Source organism: Marmota monax, unplaced genomic scaffold (genome assembly GCF_021218885.2).
Source record: "Marmota monax isolate L192 unplaced genomic scaffold, Marmota_monax_Labrador192_F-V1.1 WCK01_AAM20220418_F8-fsc00210, whole genome shotgun sequence".
In the NCBI taxonomy this organism is placed as follows: domain Eukaryota; kingdom Metazoa; phylum Chordata; class Mammalia; order Rodentia; family Sciuridae; genus Marmota; species Marmota monax.
The window spans coordinates 2,382,314-2,408,094 of record NW_026695248.1 but is presented as its reverse complement, the minus strand read 5'-3'; the positions used below and the strand labels follow the sequence as shown (position 1 = coordinate 2,408,094).

Genomic DNA, 25,781 nt, shown 5'->3' with positions numbered 1-25,781 from the left:
GACTCACAGAGTGGATCTAGTGGGATTTGCTTACAATCTGACACGAACACTGAGGACCTAGGGGGTAGCACACAGTGGTGAATGGCGAATCAAAAACTAAGACTCTGGGACCTTTGCAAGAGCCTCTGTGTCACCTGGGAAGGAAGAGGGACAAGTGTCTGGCCTCCCTGTTCCTGTATGTTTTAGGGGCCACATGTCCTGGACACTACTACTCAGGAATATGGACCCTGGTTTGCCCATGGCTGTCCATCAAGAGAACCTCTCTCCCCACTTCCCAGACTCCTGGAACTCTGGTTTTCCCCACCTATGTCCGGTTGGTCCTTTCCAAGTTGGTAGGAGATTTTGACTGAGATACACCCTAAATGTGGGAAGCCATCCGTGATATAGGACCTCTTTCAGCATCGTAGCCAGTGAGGGGGTAGATCTGGTATTGGGCACTTCCCATGGCAGTCCCACCAGGATAGATCACCCAAATGCAAGTGAACTTCCCCTCAGTTCTGCTTCGAGGTCTCATGCAGATGGGCATGACCTGCTAGGAACTGAGCAGCCTACCTGCCCCCGCCTTTGTCTTGTTTTGGTGAAGAACTTTCTGTAGAAAGCCTTTGATGTGTTCTGATATAAGTAGAGCAAAAACAGGCCCCTTTCTTTCTTAGAAGCTGGACCTGTCTGGTCAGCTTTGCCTATTGCTGCCTGCTCTTTGAAACTACTTTCTGTGTTCTGTGGTTATTTCATTGTGCTACTTTCCTTAGCTGTTATTGCTCAGCCAGCCCAACCTACCCAAGGGAAACTCTTTCCCTCACCCACACAGGACGTGGGCAATACCTAAATTCAGAAAAGAGAGTTCCCACAACTATACACCAGCTCACCACAGGATCAAGGCCATGCCTGCCTTGGTGTAACACCAAAAGAGGGATGGCTACAGTGGATGGGGTTAGAAGACAGAAGTGAGAAAGTCTCTTATACCCTGAAAAGGAAAAATGGCCGTCCCAAGGTGGCAATGGGATCCTGCAACACAAAACATAAACTGTTATGCAGCCACATTGCATCAAAGGTCCATCAAATACGTTTATGGAGACCGTTCCTAAAAGAATGGTCCCAGACCAACAGCATAGTGACACCTGGAAATGCAAATCCTCAGACCCAACCCCAGACCTACTGACTCTGTGGGGTGGGGCCCAGCCATCTATATTTCAACCAGGTGAATCTGGTGCAAGGTCAAGGTTGAAATCACTGACTACCTCTCCCCAAGTGTGCACAATGTCACATGGGTCGCTGAGCCAGAGAGCAGATCTCCAAGGGCAGATGGCCCCATGTGATTCTTTGCAGGACTGGAGATGACATAATCGCAGCCAGAGGCATTTTCCCTGTCTCCCTGGGATTCCTTTCTGCCCCAGGCCGGACCCAAGGAAACCCCAACATCAGTGCCCAGGGAATTATTTTCAGGGTAACTACCATGAGATCATTCTTCCCAGAAGGTTCTAGAAGGGCTTTTGGCTCTAAGCATTTCCCTGTCCCTCTCTCTGGAGTCTTTGGGGGCTGTGTTGTCTCCAGGGCTCATGTACCTTCTTGGTAAAGTCCACGGAGGCAACCCCAAGATCCTGCAGGGAAAGGAGGCATTAGTTAATTCCCCAGGAGCCTCGTCCACGACCTGCAGCTGTCTGGCTGTGAGCCTGCTCCTCCCTGGTCCCATTCCAAGGTAGTCGGAAGACAGGTACAAAAAAGCAGCTGGAGGGAATGGCTAACATTGTGGCCAAATGCGAGTTCCTGCTCAGGAAGCCAAGCTTGTTTACTTGATTTGAGTTACCTTTTCTGTCCAGGTGTGTTTAATTTTCTTGCACCTTCTAAAAATTCCAAATATGAAATGGATCCCTGGGTTTAGACCAAAAACAAAAAATGTTTTATGGCACTAGAGATTGAACCCAGGGACTCTTTACCACTGAGCTACATCCCCAGCCCTTTTTATTTTGGGACAGGCTCTCATTAAGTTGCTGAGGCTGGCCTCAAATTTGCAATCTTCCCACGTGGTCTCAGCCTCTGAGGACATGGTACAGGAGTGCACCATGGCACCCTGCCAAGTTTAGGCAGATTTTCAATGACAACCCATTTCAGCATCTTTAGCTTGCTCTATGCCTACGAGCCTGGTGCAAGGGCTGAGACAGAGAAGACCTTAGAGCTTGCATGTGGTCAGCAGGGGAAGAGATCAACTGTTCCTGTGCTTAAGATGAACAACCAGGATAAGCCCAGCATGATTGGCACATGCCTGTCATCCCAGCAACTCCGGAGGCTGAGGCAGGAGGATAATGCATTCAAAGTCAGCCTCAGCAACTGTCTCAAAATACAAATTGAAAAGAAAAACGGATTGGGGATATGGCTCAGTGATTAAGCACCCCTGGGTTCAATCTCCCTGGTATAAATAAATAAATTAAGAAAGAGTGTGGATGTAGCCCAGGGATAGATCACCCTTGGATCCATTCCCAGTTCTGACGGAAAAGAAAAGAAGAAAAGAACAACCAGGTTTTTAGGAACTAAGCAGTTTCCTGGGAGGAGGGAGATCTTGGAACTTTTAAGGTAAAACCAGGAAAGTTCTGGGTAAACTAAAGTGAGCTGGTGACCCTACCTGGACTCAGGGTATCCAAAAGAAATTTTAATCAATTTTTCCTACCATGCAGCAAAACCTTGATTTATCATTTGAACAGGCTAGAACTGATAATCTCTAAACTTGCAAAAATAACTCTAAGACGTGGACAAAGGGCAGCTTGGGCAATGGGAGTTACCAAGGCCAATTTCACATTGGGAGGGAGGACGGAAGTGAAAAATAGCACCAAGCCAAAGCACAACTTCTGGATGAAGAGAGGAGAGGCCTGGAGCCGGCTGGCGGTGGGGCCCATCCTTATGGCCTTTTGAGATATCTCAGGGGGTTAAAGAAAGGAAGGCCAAGGTCAAAGGAGCCACACTCCTGCCCAGCTCCCCTCTGCCCCCAAGAGAGGAGCCTGAGATTCAAGGAGAGAATAAAAATGAGCCCCAAGACAATGGCACACATTTCCCACGGTATTGAATGAACTTGTACAGCACAAAACAATGGTAGAAGAAGCTCAGAACATACTGGCTGCGGAAATCTCTTCATCTTTCTGCTGGCGAGCTTGGAGGCCAGGCGCATTAGCGGGTGCACAGCAGGCAGCTGCAACAGAGGGACAGAGGGACAGAGGTTCAGGCAGGAGGCTGCAAGGGAGCCCCAGGGGGACTTGCAGGCCTAGGGCTGTGTGCGTTCCTTTTAACTCACTTCCCTTACAAATGGGTTTAATTTTCAGAGTAAAATCCATTTCAGAGCCAAGCCTCAGATGTTTTATGTTCTCAATAAAGACCTACCGCTTGCCTTGATAGCTGGGTTCCATTCCAACATGTCATGAATATTCCCAGAGGGTCAATGAGGCTTTGCATCAGCCCCAGCTCTCTGTGCTACTGGAATGAAGTGTGTTGTCTTAAAGAAGCAGCTCCTGGCAGATTCCTGCTCCCCAGATGGGCTCTCCTGTTCCACGGAGGAGCGGGAGGGCATCCTTATTTTCCTATACTTCTTGTCTGTGTCTGCTCCTTCATGCCAAGCGAATGCGCCTGACCTTATCTAGTCCTCATTAATCCTCCCTAGGTGCTTTGGTTTAGAGCCAACGTTACTCTTTGCTGGGCACCGTGCAGCATGCCTGTAATCCCAGTGGCTCGGGAGGCTGAGGCAAGAGGACTGTGAGTTCAAAGCCAGCCTCAGCAAAAGCGAGGCACTAAGCAACTCAGTGAGACCCTGTCTCTAAAGAAAATCCAAAATAGGGCTGGGGATGTGGCTCAGTGGTCCAGTGCCCCTGAGTTCAATCCCTGGTACCCTCCCCACCAAAGATAAACCAGGTTCTCCCTTTCTGATTTACTAACCTATACTGGGAACTCCTGGTAAATTAAAAGCCAGGCTGCTTTAAATTAACATTGTTAGAAATCTCAGATGGCTAGTAGTAAGTAGACCTTCACACAGAGCTTCTCTTTCGCCTTCCATTTTTCCATCTCCCTCCTTGGTGCGATGGACTTTGTTGATAACATCCCCTTCCTTACCTGATCCCCACTTGCTAGAACTATAATACTGATGAGTCTTTGCCTCTTAAGGAAAAAACATTTTGCTGAGTATTTTCCTTTTAAACTATCTTCTTGCAGATTGGAAAGGCTTCAATATATAAATAAGTGACTTTTTAATGGTGGAATTTCCAGTAACAGGGCACCCAAACTAAAAGTTATAGTCTATGATCTTCCCAACATTTCTCAAATCATAGCTCACAGAAATTCACCTACTCCAGCTGCTCCGGGGGTTAACTCAAATTTAGAAAAAGAAAGAGTTGATGGTTGATGGTTCTTATACCCATGACACATGCACACCCTACCAGTCCGGAAGATGCACCACCCTGAGTCACTGCTGGAGGAAGCATACTTTACACACCACAAAGCACTTTTCAAAATTTAAAAATAGAAAATAATTTAGAATAATGAAAACAGAGCACAGTACTTACCAAGTTCTTCTTGCACGTCTTTTTACGTGCATGACAAAAAAACTTGTTTCTTACTTTTCCTTTTCTGTAGTTTAGTGCCTAACTTTCCAGATCTGTCTGCTACCCTCCATCCCCCTCCCATGGAGGACGGAGACAATCCCTACAGCCTTGGGGAGCACCTCGGAAGACACTAACTACGAGGTATTTAGAGGTTCCCTGCTTTTCTATTTGTCTGCACAAATATATTAATCCAGGAAAAAAAAGGCATGTGGAGAAGTCACCTTTACAGAAGAAGATTATGATTGAAATACTGACCCTGGTTTTAACTGGATATGTCGGCTCCTGAGTTCTGGAGTAGTGAAACAAAAACTAAATAAGAAAAGAAAAGTTATGTCAGTATCAAGTGTCACTTGCTCAAATGTGGAAACTGCACACCCTTGTCTCTGGGGTGGAGGTTACTCACCCTTTTGAATATGTCTTGATTATCCTAGAAAGAGAATTGAAAGGGATTTTGACTGACTGGTTTTCCCATATACCTTAATGAATTTACTCATGCATTATGAAATATAATGCAATCTAAAAAGTAATTCCTCCATTACACAAATTTAATAAGACTACAGTTGGTGAAAGATCTTATGATACAGAAAGTTGCCAGCAATACATCATCATTTTAAAACAAGATCCCTTTGCAATCTTTCAAGGGGAAAACCTACTCTCTAATGCATGAAAGAAAGACTCTAATTGAGTCCCAGATGATTACTTGACTATGCAGTGAAATCAATTCACATCTGTAGCCTTTGGTTTGCTGCTGGTTATATCCTAGTAATCAATTTTTTAGGTTGGGTTTAAACTAACCAACTATTTTTGTTGTTTTCCAAAAGTTTTCTGCATGAATTTTCACTTTTCTTGCAGAAAGCTCAACTTTTCATTTTTAACTCCCTGTTAGTGCCTCACCCTGCCCTCGTCGACGAGGTTAGCAGGCATCTACGTGACATATCTGACTCACTGGTGTGCTGTGAAGGCGTTTGCAAAACGCTGGTGTCTGTTTTCACATCCATACTTTATGAAATTGCTGAAGAGGACAACTGTGACATCACTACTGGGAACGATCTTTAAATACACTGATCCAGATAGTGTCCATCATTCGCATTATCCACAAACACTCTTGAATCAGCTCAAGCCTCAATCAAGACAGAAACTAAAGTTGTTAACAACACTTCTAATTTTATTTCTGTGAACGCAGTTACATCTTTCTGCAAACTTTGTGGAGAGATTCTTTGGTGCAAGCTGACGGTAGCAATGCATTCTCTCCCTCCGTCAGCCATGCACGTATATGTACACGCTTGCACACGAGCTTAGTAGGTGTACATGCACAGACATCCAATAGAACTAACCAGCATTATTAATAGCAGAGGCTCTGTGCAAATTTCCTACTTCTTTATAACCACCATTTCTTAAGTATGTTTTTATTGTCTACTACTTCTGGTCTTTATTTGTTTATTTTGGGAACCAGGGATTGAACTCAGGGGCACATGACCACTGAGCCACATCCTATTTTGTATTTTATTTAGAGACAGGGTCTTTTTAAGTTGCTTAGCACCTTGCTGTTGCTGAGACTGGCTTTGAACTCACAATCCTCCTGCCTCAGCCTCCCAAGCCGCTGGGATTACAGGTGTGTGCCAAAGTGCCCAGCACTTCTGGTCTTCCTGTTGGTATCTGTTCACAGTAGTGTGCGTGTATGCATGCACATGTGTACACAAACAATTTTTATTTGTTCCATATTCATCAGCTTTACTCAATTACTTTTGTTTTTCAAGCTAAAAATGAGGAAGATGAGAATGGTTTTCCTGATTCTAATCATCCCTCCCCACATTTCCTATGTACCTTCCTTTCATTATTTACTTTTTATTTATTTTTCCAAGAAAAAAATCATGTATAAGATTTTACTCACCTATCTTTTCATTCATTTCCCCCAACTAAAATATACACTTTATGAGAGCAGGTGGTTTGGTTTATTTGGGTCACTATGTATCCCTGGCCCCTGGCATGTGACATGCTCTCAATAAATATCTTTTTTGACTGAATAGCAGGATTCAGTTCACAACAACCTTTTGCCCTTTTACCCACTTAACATATAATCTCATGTGGTGACACAAGACATGAAGAGTGTCTGCAGGTGGCCTTACTTGTAGAATGTCATCACTGCTCTCTGAATTGCCTCAAGATAAAAGTTCCCTGGATTCACAGACCTGGCTTCTTTTGGAAAACAGAACAGGCACAGGTACAGAGGACACAGAGCCCAGGTGACTCCGGTAGCCCTTGGGCAGCTGAGGGAGCCAAGCCCCAGGAAGGGAAGTGAAATGCTGAAGATCACATCTTGGGGCAGCAGCAAGCCCAGGAAGAGCCACCATCTCTCCATATGAGTGAGATCAACTGTGGACAAAGGGAGACGCTGGAAGGAAAGTCATTCCAAGGGGGCCTTGCACTTAGGAACCCCACCACCCAGTTTAATGCTGTGGGTAGCACAACCCCACAGCCTCTGCTTTTGCAGGGGAGACCCTCAAGGCCTTGTGTGTGGGATAAGGAGCCCCCTTACTAAGGCAGGGGGGAGGCAGCACCAAGGACATGGAGAACTCCGAGTTCTCTCCTTGGAGTTTGGCTCCAGGAACCAAGGCTACAGGGACAGTCATGACAACTGTCTCCACATATTGCTAATGGCAAACTGGAGCCAAGAAGAAACAGGCATGATCGTTTGTGAGGTTTGACCAGTAAGTGATAGTTGAGTCTTGAAGAAGGAGAATTACTTGCATCAAGAGGCCACGGTGCCAAGCACGGTGTCATGTGCCTGTGATCCCAGCAACTCTAGAAGCCAAGGTGGGGGGACTGCAATTCTGAGGGCAAATTAGTGATACTTTGTCTCAAAAAAAAAAAAAAAATACAAAGGGCCAGGTGTGGCGGGACATGCCTGTAATCCCAGGGGCTTGGGTGGCCTAGATTGGAGGTTCAGAGTCAGCCTCACCAACTTAACAAGGCCTTAAGCAATTTAGCCAGAGCCTGTCTCTAAATAAAAAAATTAAAAGGGCTGGGGATGTGGCTCAGTGGTTAAGCACCCCTGGGTTCATCCCTGGTACCAAAAAAAAAAAAAAAAAAAAAAAAAGGGCCAGGGTGTGCCGCAGTCTGGCTGGGCACAATCAGGAGCCACTTGTCAAAAGAAACTAACTTTATTTTTAGAACCACACACGACAAACAAAATAGCCTCTCAGGAAAAACCCTCAGAGCCTCAACTGCCGCCACCGGCTTTCCCCAAGCCTCTCTCTCCCACACAATCTTCTCTCCACCTCCCACAATCCTCCTGCTCTTGAGGCCGATTGGCTGGGTCACGTGGGCGGAGCCAAAAAAGTCCCCCAATGAGCAGCTCCGTGGTCTGAAAGGGCAGGGAAACAGCCCAATGAGCATCACCGCAGAGGAGCCAATCAGCTAGATGTTGCTGGGGCCGAGGAGCCAATCAGCTAGATGTTGCTGGGGCCGCTGTGAGCCAATCATCAAACAGCAGCTGGAAGTTTGCTGGCAGCTGGAAGTTTGCTGGGGCCCCTTTGGCTGTGGCTCTCAACAAGGGTGTAACTCAGTTGTAGAGTACTCCTAAGTCTAATCCCAGTATCACAAAACAACTTAAAAAAGACAATGGTAACCACTTAATGATAAGTTATCATGTTTCATGTTCTGGTCACTGTTGAAAGCACTTCACATACATTAGACCAACTGATCCTCACAACATGTGTGCCGGTGCAACCATTATGTCCATATTACAGATGAGGAAACTGAGGCACAGAATGGTTAAGAAAACCCCAAGTTTGAACAGAGCTGGGCGTCAAGCCCAGGTAGTTGGTTTTAGAGTCTGGGCTCCTAACTGCAGCCTGTGAAGGAGACAAAGGCATCTCTGGTGAAGGGAAACACCGTGCAAAGACATTGAGGGCCTGGTGCACCTGAGGACTCGTGAGATGCTGGCTGTGGCTGGAGCATGGTGTGTTGGAGGTGGGAGGTAAGGAAGCCAGAGATGTGGCTCCAGGTGAGGAAAGATGAACCAGGCTGAGACTCACAATTTCCCTTTTGAACTTTTGATTAGATCAACATTTACTTTGTATCCATTGATCTATTTTCGTTGGAGTTACTATTAGATCCTTTACATAAGATGTATTATTTTGGAGAACTGCTTTATCATATTATACAAATTTATAATGAATCATGATATGTGATTAATTTTATTGTATGTGGTTATGATAATTGTAATACACATGAACTACTAATAATTTTATGGTAGTTTATATTTAAGAGAAAAATTTGGTATTTCCTAAAACCCATATCCTTACACACACAAACATACACACCTAAATACACACACAGCATTCTCCTGTAGGTAGCAAAATAAGGAATTTATTGAAGATATAAATTGTCATGTAAGATCATGCACTTTTATAAGAACTATCAAGCTTATATTAGCTTTTTTTTTTTTTACCTTAGGTTGGTTAAAGAGAGCTGCCCGCTGATTCAGACAATATACCAGCCTCTAGAGCAAAATGAGGGAAACAAATCAAAGAATGAATTTCTTGGTCAATAAAATTCTACTAGAACATATTTAAAATTCTAAAATTCCATTTATGAACACAGGATGATTTTCTCCTACAATGGCAGCGCATTTCAACCCAACCGTCAGCGTGCCTTAAATGGGACCATGGAAACAGCAGCAGTGAGTTCTTGCTGCAACAAAAAATCTGACCTTAAAATGAATTTAAGTGAACATGATCCACATGATATTTTCGAGACCCAGACTACATAAAAAATCTCACCGTACTAACAATAGCGTACCTCAAGCTGCACAGTGTTCAAACCATCTGGAGGCTCCACTGAAGGTTGAGAAACTCCTAGGATGAGAAATAATAAAAACATCAATTAGAGAAAAGAGGTCTCAGCACTTATTTTTATGCCTTTGCCATGAAAAACAAACAGAGATTTTATTGAAACAATAAACCCTCAAAGAACCATACAATGGGGTCAATGGGAAGGTAAGATGTGATACAATGTTGTTAAGAGGATTTACAAGAAAACACAGGTCTACTTACCACTAGCCATCTGAGATTTGTCACAATGTTAATTTAAAACAGCTTGGCTTTTAATTTTCAGGAGTTCCCAGTATAGATTAGCAAATCAGAAAGGGGGGACCTGGTTTATCCTGACGAGGTACCAGAGATTGAACTCAGGGACACTCGGCCACCGAGCCACATCTCCAGCCTTATTTTGTATTTATTTAGAGACAGGGTCTCACTGAGTTGCTTAGCACTTTGCTTTTACTGAGGCTGGCTTTGAACTCCCAGTCCTCCTGTCTCAGCCTCTGATCCGCTGGGATCACCTATAAGGTGCCTGGCGACCTGGTTTATCTTTTGATGAAACTTATAAGGATAGACTATCAGAAAATGGTGTCAGCAGGGTCTGTACCTCAGACTCACCTGGAACTTTTGAGAGGTCAGACACCTGTCTCTTCCTGGTCAAGTCCTCCAGGGGTGGGGTTCTGGGAAAAGTTGGGGTCAGCATGAAGCTGGACTCCATCCAACTTTTAAATGAAAATGTCTTCCTATTTGCATGTGATAGGACCCATGGAGGAAAAGCTAATACTACAGTGGAGAGAATCAACCGGGCAGGTCAAAACTCACCAGGTGAAATTCAATGGCTACATATCAAACCTCAAGTTTGGATTTTTCTAAAATGTGGGACAAGGAATTTACTCCCAAGAGAAGTTTACATTTTTAAAAAAGACTATATGGTATTTTGCTCCCTGCAATCTATTAGTCAAGAGAAAGCGAAGTTATGTTATATTTAAATAATAGTGTTTAAGCCTTGAAAAGTACTAGTCTGGCTTGAAATGAGAGAATATAAGGTAGAGTTTAAGTAAAATAACTAATCATAAATTTCTCTGGAAAGAGAAAAAATTAAGATGTGTATATTAGCTGCCTTCAACTATTTTGAGAACTGCCAAAAGTAGGAAATCGTAGACTTATTTTATATATTACCAAAGAACAGAAATAGAGCTCAAGGCTAGAAGCTACATGTTATCAAATTTCAGCTCAATATAAAGAAGTTTTCAATGATGGCAATGGTTCAATAATGCAAAGTGATGGAAACCAATATTATAAGAATTTATTGAGATGGTTTGTATTAATGAAAAGATAAAGATCACCAGGGACAGTGGCACATGCCTGCATACCTGTAATACCAGCAGCTCAGGAGGCTGAGGCAGGAGGATCACAAGTTCAAAGCCAAGCAACTTGGTGAGATCCTGTCTCCAAATAAAATACAAAATAGGTGGTTCTGTGGCTCAGTGGTGGAGTGCCCCTGAGTTCAGTCCTGATACAAAAACCAAAAAAGGTGACCACAAATTTCCAAGGGATTTTCAACAGGGTAATATAAACAGGATTCTGTTGCAACATAGAAAACACAGCAGCTGGCTGTCTTAGGGTGGCAGTGAGTTGGAGGTCACTGAAAGTAATCAAATAGAATCTAAAAGACCTTTGCAGGGGACCTGCAGAGTGGAAACCTACACTCTGGGTGATGTCAAATCTGATGACCTCCACGGCTCCTTGCAATGCCCACATTTTGTGATTAAAAATTGGGGCATGGAAAAACAAGCATACTAATGTTTGGAATATGTTTTCCCTTTGAATAGATTTGCAAGATTTTCTACTCCTCTAAATCAAAATTTGAATGGAAAAAAATCTAAAATTTTGCAATAGTCCATGTTTCCCACCATAGTTTTTTCTGCCACAACACACTTCCCTGCATCCTGTGGAAAATTACTTGGAGATGCTGATAATGCATTAGGGATACAAACCCGGACCCCTCTGCTGGTTCCCTACAAATGCACTGGTTCTCGCCATATACCTGTCCTCAGTATTTGTCCAAGAGAATTAAAGCCAGCATGCTACAGGGACATGTCTTTATAGCAGCACCGTTCACAGTAGCCACGTTATGGAACCACGCTAGGCGTCCATCAACGGCTCAAGAAAATGTGGTATCTATACCCGATGGAGTTTTATTCAACCATAAAGAAGAACGCAACTATGGCATTTGCTGGAAAATGGATAGAATTAGAGAGCATTAGGTTAAGCAAAATAAGGCAGCCTCAGAAAGCCGAGGATCCTATATTCTCTGGCATGTGGAAGCTAGAGAGGCACAGGGTGGGGTTTCATGAAATCAGGGGATGTCCATTTCATGAAAACGGAAGAGAACAATAGATGTGGGCCAGGGGAAGGGAGGGAGGAAGGAGAGGTATAGGCCATGAAACTGACCAAATCATGCAAGTACGTGATCTAATATGCAACAACGAACCCACTATTCTGCGCAACCAGGACGCACTATTTAAAAGGAGGAAAAACACCAAGCAAACTGTTCTCGGTTCAAGTTGGTGAGAGGCGCCCGCGCGGGGCCAGCACCTCGGACAGCGACCCGCGCCGGGCAGACACAGGGCCCGGGCTTCAGCTCTGCGCTCGGGGGACCTGCCCCGGGGAAAGGCTTTGAAAAGATTTCTTTTTTCCGCTCCTGTGCGCGCTCTTCCTTCGACCCCTCTCCAGCCGCCGGACCATTCCCAGTCTTTGGGACTCCAAACTCAGGGTCACCTCCTCGGTTCTTGTGTCTTAAGAATTCCAGGACCACAAAGCGCTAAGTGGGGTCTTCCCCAACCCACATAGGGCCATGCCTCACCCTTCACACCCCAATCGCAGCAGGACACCTCTGGGGTTGGAGCTGTGTACGCACAGTCCCGCGGCGGCATCTCCCCTTGTCCACCCTCCCTTAAAGGGTCAGAAATAAACTGAGCCAAGGATGGCACCAAGGATCGCCAGAAAGCAGGAGGGCAGAAAGAGGGGTAGGTAGGTGGAGGAGAGAAACTTGACCCCCTCCTGAACTGCCCTGAGGGTCAAGGTCAGTCTCAGTGTTGCTGAGAGGCCATGGTCCCCTTACCTGAGGAAGGGATCTGCAGCATGCAGAAGCAGTAGACGGCCAAGACAGGAAGGAACTGGGGAAGAAGACGAGGCATCGTTACCGCCTGGCTTCTCCCTGCTGGCCACAGACGTGTGCTGCTAGGACAAGGGTCCAGCATTTCTCCAAGTTCCCCAGGCGCAGGCCACCCCCGCCCCGTGTCTGACCAGCCCAGTCAGTAGGTGCCTTTACTTGCAATATCCTGGAGCCCATTGGCTGAGCACCGATCAGCTTTGACGCAGGAGGACCCTGACTTTCTCATAGATGTCACGCTGGGCCCTTATTTGTAGAATAATATCCTCCTGGTGTAAGCATTGTAGAGCGTCATCTTTTCCAACCGGCAATAAAAATAAAAAGTGGAGAGTCATAATTGTTAGGCTATAATGGCCTGAGGAGCACTTCTGACTCAGGAAGGGCCTTTTCTCTATTTTTTTAATCAAAGAAATGGACATAAATCTACAAGCTCTCATGCATGCCGAAATCTTACTTCCTAGGAAGGAGTTTATTTTCCACCACTAACAAAGGGTGTTTTGTATCCTTTGGTGCACCCAAGGAGGACATCATCTGGAGTCCTGGATGTCATATTTCAAGAAGCCAAAAGTTCAGTTAGAGTTCGGTTGTCCTTCTTTCAATCACAGTTAGAAATTGGCCTCTTTAAGGTTTTTCCCGATTGGTTTCTACGAACAAGCTAAATATTTCTAATTGTCGGTATTCAAGAAAGCCTGGTGATGTTGTTATTTAACAATAATAAAAATAAAATTACCCAGTCTGCTGAGTTCCTCCATGTTGGGATCTGTTTTAAGCATTTCACATGGATTGCTCCATGCAGTTCTCGCAGAAAATGCATGATAAAAGGGTTGTTGTCCTCATTTTAGGATGACGAAACTGAGGCTAGGAGAGATTAAGGAATTCAGCTATCAAGGAGAAGAGCAGGAATGTGAACTCAGAGATGCCTGGGCCCAGTCACATCTGTAAAGATTTTAGTTAAAAATGTTGTGTTGTTTAATGTTTCCTTAGGGTTAGATATAGGACAGAAGGAAGGAAAATGAACTCTTCTATATCTTGCAGAAATAATAATAATATATATATAATAATAATATATATATTATATATAATATAATAATAATATATATTATATATATAATAATATATATAATATACATAATATATTATATATATAATATATATATATTATATATATAATATAATTATATATATATATATGATATATATATATGGCACACATGAAATAGTACCCCACCCCCAGGTAGGCCCACCTCTAATTTTTGCCCATTTTGAGACTAGGGGGTAAGTAAAAACTGTTGAAAGATTTTAGTGCCTCAAACACGTTAATATTATGTGTGTATGTATGCATGCGCACGCACACACGTTTTAAAACTTTTTTTTTTTTGGTCATTTTTAAGTTAGTTTACTTTGCCTAAGTCATGTTATATAATTTTTTAAATAAATGGACTTTTAAAAAATAATTTCAGGTGACGGTTGCTCAGAAGAGATTATTTATTTGTGATTTTAAATGTGGTATTTCTGAAAAAAAAATCAATTCATAACACAGACGGAAATTTGAATTATTTTACAGCCATGATAGTTTGCCTACTTCCTTGAGCTACCAAGAAATAGCATTGTCTATTTGTTACAGTATTTAGCACTTAGGTTCAAGGAGAACCAACCAAATTCTTTATGTCCTAGGTCAGAGATTTTGCCATTTGTATTAAAATATACCCACCACCTAACAGCAGATCTTTACCGAATCCAAAGAAAACATGAATGACTGCTTCTGGAACATAAATCACTTACCTATGTGATACCAAACACAATTACTTCAAACATTTTAGATGACACACATAACAGCAAAGTTATTGTGGTAGTTCTAGTAGGTATTAATCAAGTTCTTCTTGAACATCTGGTCTAGGTCCACCACTAACTGCTGCTGTATATACAAACACACATTTTTTTCAAATAAATATCTGTGACAACTACAATTTGTATCAAACTTAGGTTTCCTTTACATTTTGTCCGCATTATTTCTTGGTTATTTAGGACAAAAATAAAAGTTTTATTTTTAATGTTAATTCAGAAAAGGAAAAATATAAGGAAAAAATCTGCATTGTTACTATTCAAAAACATTGATAGGACCATGCTGTGTCCCCAGAGAATCTGTAGGTTAAAGTCCTATACCCTAATGTGACTGTATTTAAAGACAGGGCTTTCAAAGAGGCAACAAAGGTTAAATGAGGTCTTAAGAGTAGACTCTAACTAAAGAGGACTGGGGTCCTTCTAAGAACAGAAAGAGACCCCAGAGCTCTGTCTCTCTCCTGGCTTGTGCACAGAGGAAAGGATCTAGAGGACACAGTGAGGAAGGATTCTGTCTGCAAGCCAAGAAGAGAGACCTTCTGGAAACCAACCCTCTGGCTTCTTGACCATAGACCTGCAGCCTCCAGAGCAGTAGAAAATAAATTTCTGCAGTGAGAAAATAAATCTCAGAATGAAAATTAAAACTACACTGAGATTCCATCTCACTCTAGCCAGAATGACAATTATCAAGAATACAAGAAACTCTAAATGTTGGCGGGGATGTGGGGAAAAAGATACACACATACATTGCTGGCATAAATTGGTGCAACCACTCTGGAAAGCAGTATGGAGATTCCTTAGAAAAACTGGAATGGAACCACCATTTGACCCAGCTATCCCACTCCTCAGTTTATACCCAAAGGACTTAAAATCAGCATATTACAGTGATGGAGCCACATCAATGTTTATAGCAGTTCAACTCACAATAGCTAATCTATGGAACCAACCTAGGTGCCCTTCAACAGATGAATGGATAAAGAAAATGTGGTACATATACACCATGGAATAGTACTCAATCATAAAGAAGAATGAAATGATGGCATTTGCCAGTAAATGGATGGAACTGGAGACTATCATGCTAAGTGAAATAAGCCTTTGATAAGAGGATGCTAACCCACAATAGGGGGAGGGGAGTAGAGGTTCACTGGAATGGATGGGGGAAGGTGGAAGGAGGGAGGGGGAATGGGAATAGGAAAGACAGTAGAATGAATCAGATATAACTTTGCTATGTTCATATCTGAATACACGACCAGTATAACTTCAAAAATGGGATGTTATATGCCATGTGTATATATCAAAATATACTCTACTGTCATGTATAACTAAAATGAACAAATAAAAAATTTAAAAAAAAAAGAAATCTCAGTCTGTGGTATTTTGTTATGGTGGTCTAAGCAGAATAATACAAACATAAATGATTTTTAACCAATTCAATACATAAAATAAATGAAAAATAAACTTGGAAACTCTCCTTGTTTCCAATACTTTAAATGCTATAAAATACCAAGAACTAAATGGGATAATAAATATGCACCACATTAAAGAAGAAAACTAAAAAATTTTCCTGAAGAACTGAATATTCATTTATTCTTGAATAAATGAAAAGGTGCTTATTGTCTTAAACAAGGTTCAGTCTTGTTAAAAGTATAATTAAGTATGAATTTATCTATAAATTATGTATGATTCTTAATGAAAATCCAAAATCACTTTTTCATGGAATTTTAAAACTGAATCTAAAATTAATTTGGGAGAGAAAATATTCAATAATATTTGACAAATTTGGGGGGAAACCCCCTGAGATTTTGTCAATGCCAAAATGAATTATAAGGCAGTGGTAATTGTGGGAGTGATTTTTGTTGTTGATCCAGTAACAGGTCAATAGATCAAGAGAATGGAGGAGAGTCTCGAAGCCAATTAATTTAGTACGAAAGAAAGGTGGCATTTCAAATCAGCAAAAAGAGTGAACTGCTCAATTAATGGAGTTCAGGACAATTGGCTAGATCATTTAGCAAAAAATGTTTTCCCTATTTCACACTCTAAATTAAAACAAATCCCGGAAGATTAACACACTACAAACTAAACCCAACTCTCTCTCTCTCTCTCTCTCTCTCTCACACACACACACACACACACACACACACACAGTACATACGGATTTTCACATTGTCTGTATATTATGCTGGTTGGACATTTCCAGAAGCCTTGCTGGCTGCAGGGAGACCAGCCTTCCCAGGGCTAGACAAAGACTCGGCTAGGAGCATGCCTGCTATAGGTTAGATCCAGAGGGTCCCCAGAGGCTTGATTCCAGTCTGAGGAGCTACTGGGAGGTGGTGTGACCTTTTGGTTCTAGGGTCTAGTGGGAGGAAGTTAGGCTATTGGCAGTGTGTCCTTGAAAGGGACATAGGAGCCCCAGTTCCTTCCTATTTCCCTCTTTGCTTCCTGGTCACGTTAAGTTAACTTCCTCTACCACACACTTCAGCCATAAGGTACTGCCTCACCCTAGGCACAAAACCAGTGAAGCCAAGTGACCATGGAGAAGAACCTCTGAACCCATGAGGCAAACAAAACAAACCTTTTTTTTTCTTTTAAATTGTTCCTCAGGTGTTTTGTCACAGCAACAGAAAGCCAATGCAATGCATTCCATATGCAAACTCACAATCCAGAGATGGAACTCCTCTGTCTGGTCTCTGTACTGCAGGAGCCAATGTTCCTCTGCTTGAGTCCTCCCAGAGCCAGGTACCAGGGAACTAGGTGCCACTGCTCTAGCCCAAAGCCTGGGAAGTTATTTAAACTAGCCACCCCTAAACCATTCACCAGCTCCGCCTTGCCTTTCCCGTGGGAACCCCCAGTGGTAGTATTGGCATCAATCTTCCCTTTGCCCCTCCTTTCTGCCTCCATGTGTCATGTGTCTTTCTCATGCTGTCCTTTGTAATGTGGAATGTCACCAGTCTCTAGGACCTATCAGAGCAGATGCTGTTGGACATACGATAGAGTTACAACTCAGCACACCCTTCATCTGTTAAAAACCTAAGCTGAAAAGGCATTGAATGCACCTCAGCTCCCAGGCATCAGAGCTCCGCCCCATAGCACTGGGGTGTCCTTGTGTCTGCCCATGATTGTGAGGCTGCCTGGCAGCTCAGTCTTCCTGCTGTAGCCCAGCACTGCCAAAGAGAACTGTGCTGCATGTTAAAAAGATCAAAATCCAAAATTGGAAGCGGAGTTCTCAATGGCTGCGCCTTGCCCCCGCACCATTGTAAAGAAATCATAAGTCAACATCATAGTTAGGAATCATCTGCCTGATGAACTGGCTCTGCCTGCACTTCTGCCTGTGTTTTCTCTTGTGGCCACACTTGCCTGTCCACCACTAGAAGAATACAAGGGTTGGGAGTGTGGCTCGGTGACAGAATGCTTGCCTAGCATGCATGAGACTACTTGATTTGATTTTTATTTTATTTTATTTTTTGGTACCAGGGATTGAACCCAGGGGTGCTTAACCACTGAGCCACATCTCCAGCCCTTTTAATATCTTACTAGAGACAGGGTCTAGTTGAGTTGCTTAGGGCCTTGCTAAGTTGCTGAGGCTGGCTTTGAACTCGTGAGCCTCCTGCCTCAGCCTCCGAGCTGCTGGGATTGCAGGTGTGAGCCACCGTGCCCAAGCTCAGTTTGATTTTGTTTTAATACAACCCCCCAAAACACAGAGATACTTATTAAAAAAAAACTTGTAAAAAAATAGTAGAAAATTGCTCTTGAGCAAAGCATAAAATAGAGAAGCCATAAAAGTAAAGATTAATGAATTTTATTATATTTCCAAAAGTTCTAAATTTTAAAAAGGAGATTATGTTCAAAATCAGCATGGAAAATATAGGACAAGTACTCACAAAAGCTGTAGGGAATCTTAGGGAGAGGAGGAGGAGGAGGAAGAGGGGGTAGATGATGAGGGCATGGAGAGAGGAGAGGGAGGAGGAGGAGGAGGAGGAGGAGGAGGAGGAGGAGGAGGAGGACAATGACGACTGTGGCAGGAACAAGCCATGCTGGAAAGAAGCAGCATAACTCCCCCTTATAGAGGAGATTATTGAATTAACTATGGAATATTGATGACATGTAAATGTCTCTGACTGTAGGAAAGTTCTTTATAGCATAATGAGTTAAAGAAAAAACTTATAAAGACTGCATTCCATATGCTCTAGTATCAGTTTGCTTCTGCTCATAACAAGCCACTCCAAAATAGCCAGTTCAGCAATCCGGGCTGGGCTCCATAGGCAGATTTTAGGGTCTGCTCTGGGCTCAGGTGATGACAGGTGGCCTCCTTACACACTCACACTCACCAGCTGAGCAGACAGGGCACCTGAGCTCTTTTCCCATGAAGACTCTCGTTCTCCAGTTATGGGGCCCAACAACAGTATTAAGAGGGGTGACCTTTGGGTGGAGGTTTCAATCATGAGGGCTCTGTCCTCATGAATCCATACTATTGTTCTCAAGCTTGTTAATTCTAAGACAGTGAGAGTCGGGGTCACAAGGCCTCTTGAGCCCCAGGTTTGGAGCTGGTACCACTTCACTTCTCTGTACCATGTGTCACTCAAAGTCGGTCACAAGGCTAACCCAGATCCAAGTGGTGGGAAAATAATTCCACCTCTTAACGAGATGAACCCAAAAGGGTTACGGCCAATTCTGCAATTATCAACTTCCACTTATGTAAAAATCTATTCAAAAAAATAACATGTGATTACATACATATGTATGTAGGAAAATGCAAAGTCAGAGGTCGGGGTATTGCATGCCCAGCTCCACCAATATCAGTGATTCTTAAGAGGGGTAAGGGGGTGCGGGATCATTAAGATCTTTGGCATTACAGGTGCTTTTTGATTTTCACATTGACTACTTGTGAATTACTTGTGTAAGTAAAGCTAAATATAAAAAAAAGTAATAAGCTCTGAAATACTCTTTGAGCATCTGAATTAATATCCAAAGACCTGATGTTACATATAAAATAGGTCAATTCCATACATTATTTCATTACTTTTCTTTTACTGAAGTGTTTTCATGTGTTAAACACTATTCAGAGGGTTGTAGCCAGTGGATTCATCTGTTCCAAGACAATTTAATAAGATGTAACTGTTTTTGAATAGATGAGCTCACCCTGTGAAGATCCCATACTATTTGAAACACTCATTTGCAGAGAACTTCTTCCACCTTAAATTAGTTTCCACTTTTGTAAATGGCTATTATGATAAAACTCAGCAGGCTTTCAAGAAACTGAACTTCAATCTCTGAGATATAAAAAGTGGCATTTCTAAATCGATGAGAAATTTCTACATTCAAAGTATAACTTCCTGAGTTCTCAGTGGTACCTGATGTCCTTTGAGAACTATGAGTCCAAAGTAAATTAAGATGCACATATGGAAATTGATGTTTGAGGGCACTGCAGGGAGGAAAAAATGATTTTTCCTCTTAGTTGGGGTAGAACCCTGTGAAGAAAGGCAAATTAACAAGAAAAAAAAATAAATAGAACTCTGACAGCATGGTGTTATGGTTTAAATGATGGCATCTCCTCCCAAATTCATGTTGAAACTTAATTCATGTTGAAATAAAATTAATGCTGTAACAGTATTAAGAGGGGTGACCTTTGGGTGGAGGTTAAATCATGAGGGCTCTGTCCTCATGAATGCAATTAGCATCCTTACAAAAGGGCTCAAGGTTGACTGGAGCACTCTCTTGCCCTCCCATCCATGTGAGGACACAGTGTCCCACCCCTCTGGAGACACTATCTTGGAAGCAGAAAGCAGCCCTCACCAGACAGTACCATTACACTGATCTTGGCCTTCCCAGCCTTCACAGCTATAAGAAAAAAATTTTTCATTCTTTAATTATCCAACCTCGGCTATTTTGTTATAGCAGCACAAACCAACTAAGACATTCATTCACATAACCTCCAGGATACATGGGAGGTACCCAGAAAAAAAATGAGTGAATCTCAAAGAGATGCCTTAAATACTATCTTCACTTGAAAAAAAGTGGGGGGAGGGATGGAGAGGGTTCCATTATACAGGGCAGGAAAAACAATATAATCAAGGGAAATGTTTGTTAGGCAGGGTCCAGTCACTTCATCTCCATTGATAAAGAGTTTCTGGTGATTTAAAGTTATTCTTCTCTTCCTGAGAGACAGAGAGACACACTTCCAAATGGAGATTTCCTTTATAGTTGTCAATTTGTCTTACAAACGGATGACTTCTACTCTATTTTCAGAACTTGTCCTGTGTCTGCTGTTTCCCAAAATAATCAGTTCAAAATAACCCTCATGCAAAAGAGGCGTATTTTGGAGTGGCCTATTCTGGTCTCCTGCAGTCATATTTTGGGGTGGTGTATTCTGGGCTCCCTCAGTGTGTCTATCTCTACAGCAGGAATTCTTAGAAAGGTTTATTTCAGATTCTGGCTGTCAAATTCCCCAAAGCTGTTGGGTAGCAGAAAAGGCCAGCTCCCCCCCCCCACCAACGCTGGTTAATACTGTCCCCACCCACTCAAAATGTACTCTCTCTTCTTCCCGCCTCCTGTGCCTGCCTCCTGGGCTTTCTCTTGGCCCTCACACTGGCCTTCATTCTGGGCTGTTTAGGAGTGAAGGGGGTGGGTTCTCAGGAGAACCAGGATGTGCTGGGGATAAGGTCCCTGAAAGTCGGAACCCATGGCTTTCCCTAGGTGGACACCTTTCCTTACTCCCTTCTGATCATGCAGAGTTGGAAACCTGCAAAACAGACCCCCTTCCCAGCTGGCTTCTAGTTCCATTCTGTCAATGGAAGAGGGGGCTGGGAGGCGGTTGGAAGAGAAAAGGAAGAAAGGAGCCATTTTCCCCTCCAGCAGCTCCTGTGCACGACTTTCCGTCCCTGGCCCTGCAGAGGAAGGAGGGTCTGTGCTCCCTGAAGAGGAAGGACACCCGTGGTCACTGCAGCAGCATCTCCAGCAGGGATCCATTAGCCTTAGTGGCCACACAAATAGGGACCTCTCTTCCTCCAGCCCTAGCCATGGGGTGAGGCCCCCTGCCGTGGCCCATCCTGGGTGACATTCATTCTCCTTCTGGGATGATGTCCTTTTTTTACTGCTATTGACGTATAACTGACACATGATAAGCACTGTGTATTTAAATTCTATAATCTGATAAATTTAGCCTCAGTATACATTGTGACCACTCTATAACAGGGGAGGGAAATTTCCATACGTCCTCTGAAGTTTTGCTGAAATGAACTGTTAATAGATTAACAGGATTTAAAAAAAAAAAAAAAGCATACAAATGTATTCATGTGCATGGGAAAAAAAAAAATCACAGGTCAGTGATACCCAGAACCCCATGAGGTTCAAGGGTACTCATATACCCCTTTTCACAGGGGAGAGGAAGATGGGGTCATGTGGGCCTTGAAGGGGCAGGAAAATGGGTTTTAGGGTGAATGGATGGGCTGAGAGGACACACAATCGTTTGTCCATGATTCTCTTTGGAAGAATGAATGAAGCTGGGGTACAGACCAGAGCTTGTGCCAAAGCCTACCCAGGCATGATTCCAGTCCTCCATCTCCCTTCCTACAACCACCCACCCACCCTCGGGAGAGGTTCTCTGAATCGAATGTAGTCTCCCAAACCTCCTGGGACATGAATCAAAAATTCAGGGTTTTGGGTCTCATTCCAGACTCTGAATCCGAATTGCTGGTAGTGCGTACAGATCTGCTTTTATCCAAGCTTTGTAGGGGGTTCTGCTACAATCTGAGTTTTAGAACCCTTGCCTAGAGGGTCAGGTAACCCAAGTTAATAATCCCAGCTCAAGTTGAACCAGGCAATGTGTCGTGTTTACTCAACGGCTCACCGCGACCTCGACCCACATGGCTCTGTCTGCCGCCTGCACGACCCTGGGCTCCCCTCTCATCCTGCTCTGGACTTGAAAGGGTATTTTTATCCTGGTTTGGGGAAAGCATGAAGATAGATTTTGTATCCCAAACTGTTGTATAACAGAAAATTCCTCCGCATCCAAGTACAAGGTTGGATCTATGGGTGATCTATGCCATGACCCAGCTTTGTCCCAGCTGATGTCATCTGCAAGATTTGTGCACGGTCACCTGACCACTCTAAATGTCATCCACACACTCGACACACTCGCCTAAGCAGCCCTGGTGGGTGGAAGTTTCACGGAGTCTTTTATGACTAGAATCTGACATTTAGAGAAGCAGGGTGGAAACGGCACTCTTGCTGGAGACTCTGTCTGTGTCACCGAGGCCTTTCCATTTTCCAACCCACCACGAGTAATCCTCACGGTGCTCCAACTCACTCTTAATCAGATGTCCCAGGCTCACCTCTTTATGCCAGGGCCACACTCGAATGCCAGTAGCTGGCATTTATAGCCACTCCCTTGGGATTCTGCGCTTATTGCCTATAAAGACACCAGAGCAGCGTGCTTCCCAGAACGTATGGGGACCTACATGTCAACCACCCTGGAGGACGAATCAGCTCACAGGAAATAAAATTAGATGGTGACAACACATTTATTCCTCCACTTCTTATAATAGTAATTTTATTTATGAAGAGTTTGCAGCTAGGCAGGGTGGAGCACGCCTGTAATCTAGCAGCTTGGGAGGCTGAGGCAGGAGGATCACAAGTTCAAAGCCAGCCTCAGCAATATGGAGGCACTAAGCAATTCAGTGAGACTGTATCTCTAAATAAAATACAAAATAGGGCTGGATGTGGCTCAGTAGTTGGGTTCCCCTGAATTCATTTCCTGGTACCAAAAAAAAAAAAAAAAGAATATGCAGACCAGTTCAGAGATGGATTTCCTTTCCTACTCTGTGAAGGCTCTGGGATTTTTGCAATTGTACTTACCCAGCTATAATATCCAACACAAACATATTTGTTCAAAAGCAAAAAATTCAAGTCCTAAGCCCATGTATTAAGTATTTATGAGAAAAGACAAAGCCGTCTTATGAATCTCTGAAGACTGGAATCTTTTATCAGATAGAAAAAGATGGATTTACTTTTGTTTCACATTAGTCTGAAGCATTCAGACTATTTATTTCCTTTGGACATTTGAAATCCACAAGACAGACAATATTAGAGATTGTCTATTTTATGTAGATGATTATAGTAGCTATCATGTTCACGGACACACCTCAGCCATTAGGGGTCTTCAGTACAGGGGATACTACTAATCCCTTGGAACGATGTGTGTCTGAGAGGTGGAGAGAAGACGGTCAGTCAACTTAGAACCTTGGGTCCCAAAGACTGACATGGTGGTAAGTTCCCTGGGTTTTTAACTAAGGGTTAGTGAAGCCAACAACCCAGAAATGCAAATGAGGCTCTGACACACACACTTAAAAAAAAACCAAAAAGCCCAATTTACTTTTTGTATACAAGGCTAGTTCAACATTTGAGTTATTCATTGTAATCCACCACATGACCAGACTAAAGAAGAAAAACTCCATGATTATATCAACCCATGCACTAAGCATTTGACAAAGTTTAACACCCATTCATGATATTAAAAAAAGAAAGATGTATAAGAATATCTACAAAAAAAAAAAAAAAAAAAAACCTTACAGCCAACGTTACACGGAATGGTAAAAAGGGCCTGAGTGATCTCCCTCTAGATCCTGAGAACCCAGGGATGTCTGTATTCGTGACTCTTATTTGAGTAAGTGTTGTCCGTTTAACTGAGCAAAAGGGCAAGAATCAAATAAAAGACAGTTGTACAGATGAGAGGACAAAGTAAAACTGCCTGTTTTCAGATGACATGTTTGTTTGCCTAGAAAAATTCACACAAAAAAAGAGAACAAGTAAACAAACAAAAACTCCTAGAACTAATAAGCACAGGAGCTCTCCAGACCTCATTCATCTTGCTTATTCAAAATTGTACACCCTTTGACCACAGCATTATTGTTGTTGTTGTTGTTTATAGTACAAGGGATTAAATCCAGGAGTGCTCTACCACTGACCTTCATCCCCAGATTGTTTTATTTTATTTTAAAAGATAGCATCTTGCTAAGTTGTTCTGAGACTGGCCTCCAATTTGTGATCCTCCTGTTTCAGCCTCCCCAGTTTCTGGGATTACAGGTGTGTGCACCACCACATCTGGCTTCTCAATGTTTTTTATTGTTAAATAAAAACAGATCAAGGAAACCTCACAGTTAGAACAAATAACTTGATGAGTGATCATAAGGCAAACAACACCCAGGTCAAGAAGCACCCTGCCAGCCACCCTCCACGCCCTGCCACGGCTCCTGTTCCCATCACAGCCTCCACTCTCTATGATTTTTCCATTGTCCAGACTCTTAAAGTAATCACAACTTTATGGCTTTTTCGTGAATTTTTCACCGTATTTCTAGTTCAAGGTCACAACCATGAATCTCTGTATGGATGAAAGAAAAGTCAGATATAATAGGCACAAGCTTAAGTAAAAGCTCTAGTCTCAAATTAAAATTGAAGTTGCAGAATTTGCTTATGAAATATATATATATATATTTTCCCCATATATATTTTTTTCTTAGCTTGGCTGACAAAAAGCAAACAGATAATGAGCAATTAACTATGACTCGAGAAACCAAACGGGGTCTTAAATTACCATCTATTATGGGAGGGACAGAACTTCTTAAGAAAGCGGCCTCAGCTCTGGAAAAGGATGACCCTGCCACATCTGGTCATAAGAGACAGTAAGGAAGGTCTCAAAGAACCACCAGTGCCATCGCTAAAGGACTCAGGAGCCAACTCAAGGAGACTTCAACAGGAGCATGACAGAGTTTAAGCTCCAACACAGCTCCCTGCAGAGAACTGAAACCCATCAGATACGCTCGAATCTGAGAACTCGGAACGGTACTTAAACAAAGACATTCTCAACCTCAGAGCGTAATGGGGGATCCGTTCATTATATTGAAAACTAGTAAATAAAGGGGGGAAAATGTCCGGCCCATTTCCTGCCTTTTCTACATGAAGCAGACCACCAGGTAACCAAATTACAGGGAGGAGGTAGTATCTTTTTGTAAAAGCATGACAACTGAATAATGCAAGTGATGGTTAATTTTGAGAGTCAGCCTTCCTGGATGGAGGGATGCCTAGAGAGTTTGGTAAAGCACATTTCTCTGAGTGTCGCTGAGGATGTTTCTAGAGAAGATTGGCATGGGGGTCAGCAAACTGAGTGGAAGAGCTCTGGCCTGCATGTGGGCAGGCACCAGCCCTTGATTGGGGCCTGGATGGCGTGGGAAAGTGGAAGTCTGAACCCACTGGCTCTCTGTGTCTTCCTTCTGGATTGGGCAAGTGTTTTCTGCTACTTGCAGACACCAGGCTCCAGGTTTTTGGTCTTTGAACATTGCACTGGCCCCGGAGTGGTAATGGGGTGAGGGGTCAGGT

At 43.0% G+C, this 25,781-nt stretch overlaps 1 protein-coding gene across 1 annotated transcript; it reads right to left on the bottom strand.

The window, feature by feature from the left end:
• Positions 1-957: 957 nt before the first annotated feature.
• Positions 958-12,600, bottom strand: Nms (neuromedin S). The gene is made up of 7 exons (XM_046440365.1): positions 12,525-12,600; positions 9,381-9,436; positions 4,981-5,004; positions 4,833-4,886; positions 3,104-3,178; positions 1,563-1,598; positions 958-1,005 (listed from the first exon to the last, which is right to left on the bottom strand). Exons 1-7 carry the CDS (start codon positions 12,598-12,600, stop codon positions 958-960), a joined length of 369 nt encoding a protein of 122 aa, XP_046296321.1.
• Between the last annotated feature and the right edge of the window lie 13,181 nt (positions 12,601-25,781).

Bases quoted from the DNA above. Each gene is read 5' to 3' on its own strand.
- Nms (XM_046440365.1), bottom strand. From the start codon at position 12,600: ATGCCTCGTCTTCTTCCCCAGTTCCTTCCTGTCTTGGCCGTCTACTGC. The intron at 4,887-4,980 runs GTGAGTAACCTC...TTTCTTATTTAG, and splicing joins ATCAAGACATATTCAAAAGG to TTTTTGTTTCACTACTCCAG. The intron at 1,006-1,562 runs GTACATGAGCCC...TTTGTGTTGCAG, and splicing joins CCGTGGACTTTACCAAGAAG to GATCCCATTGCCACCTTGGG.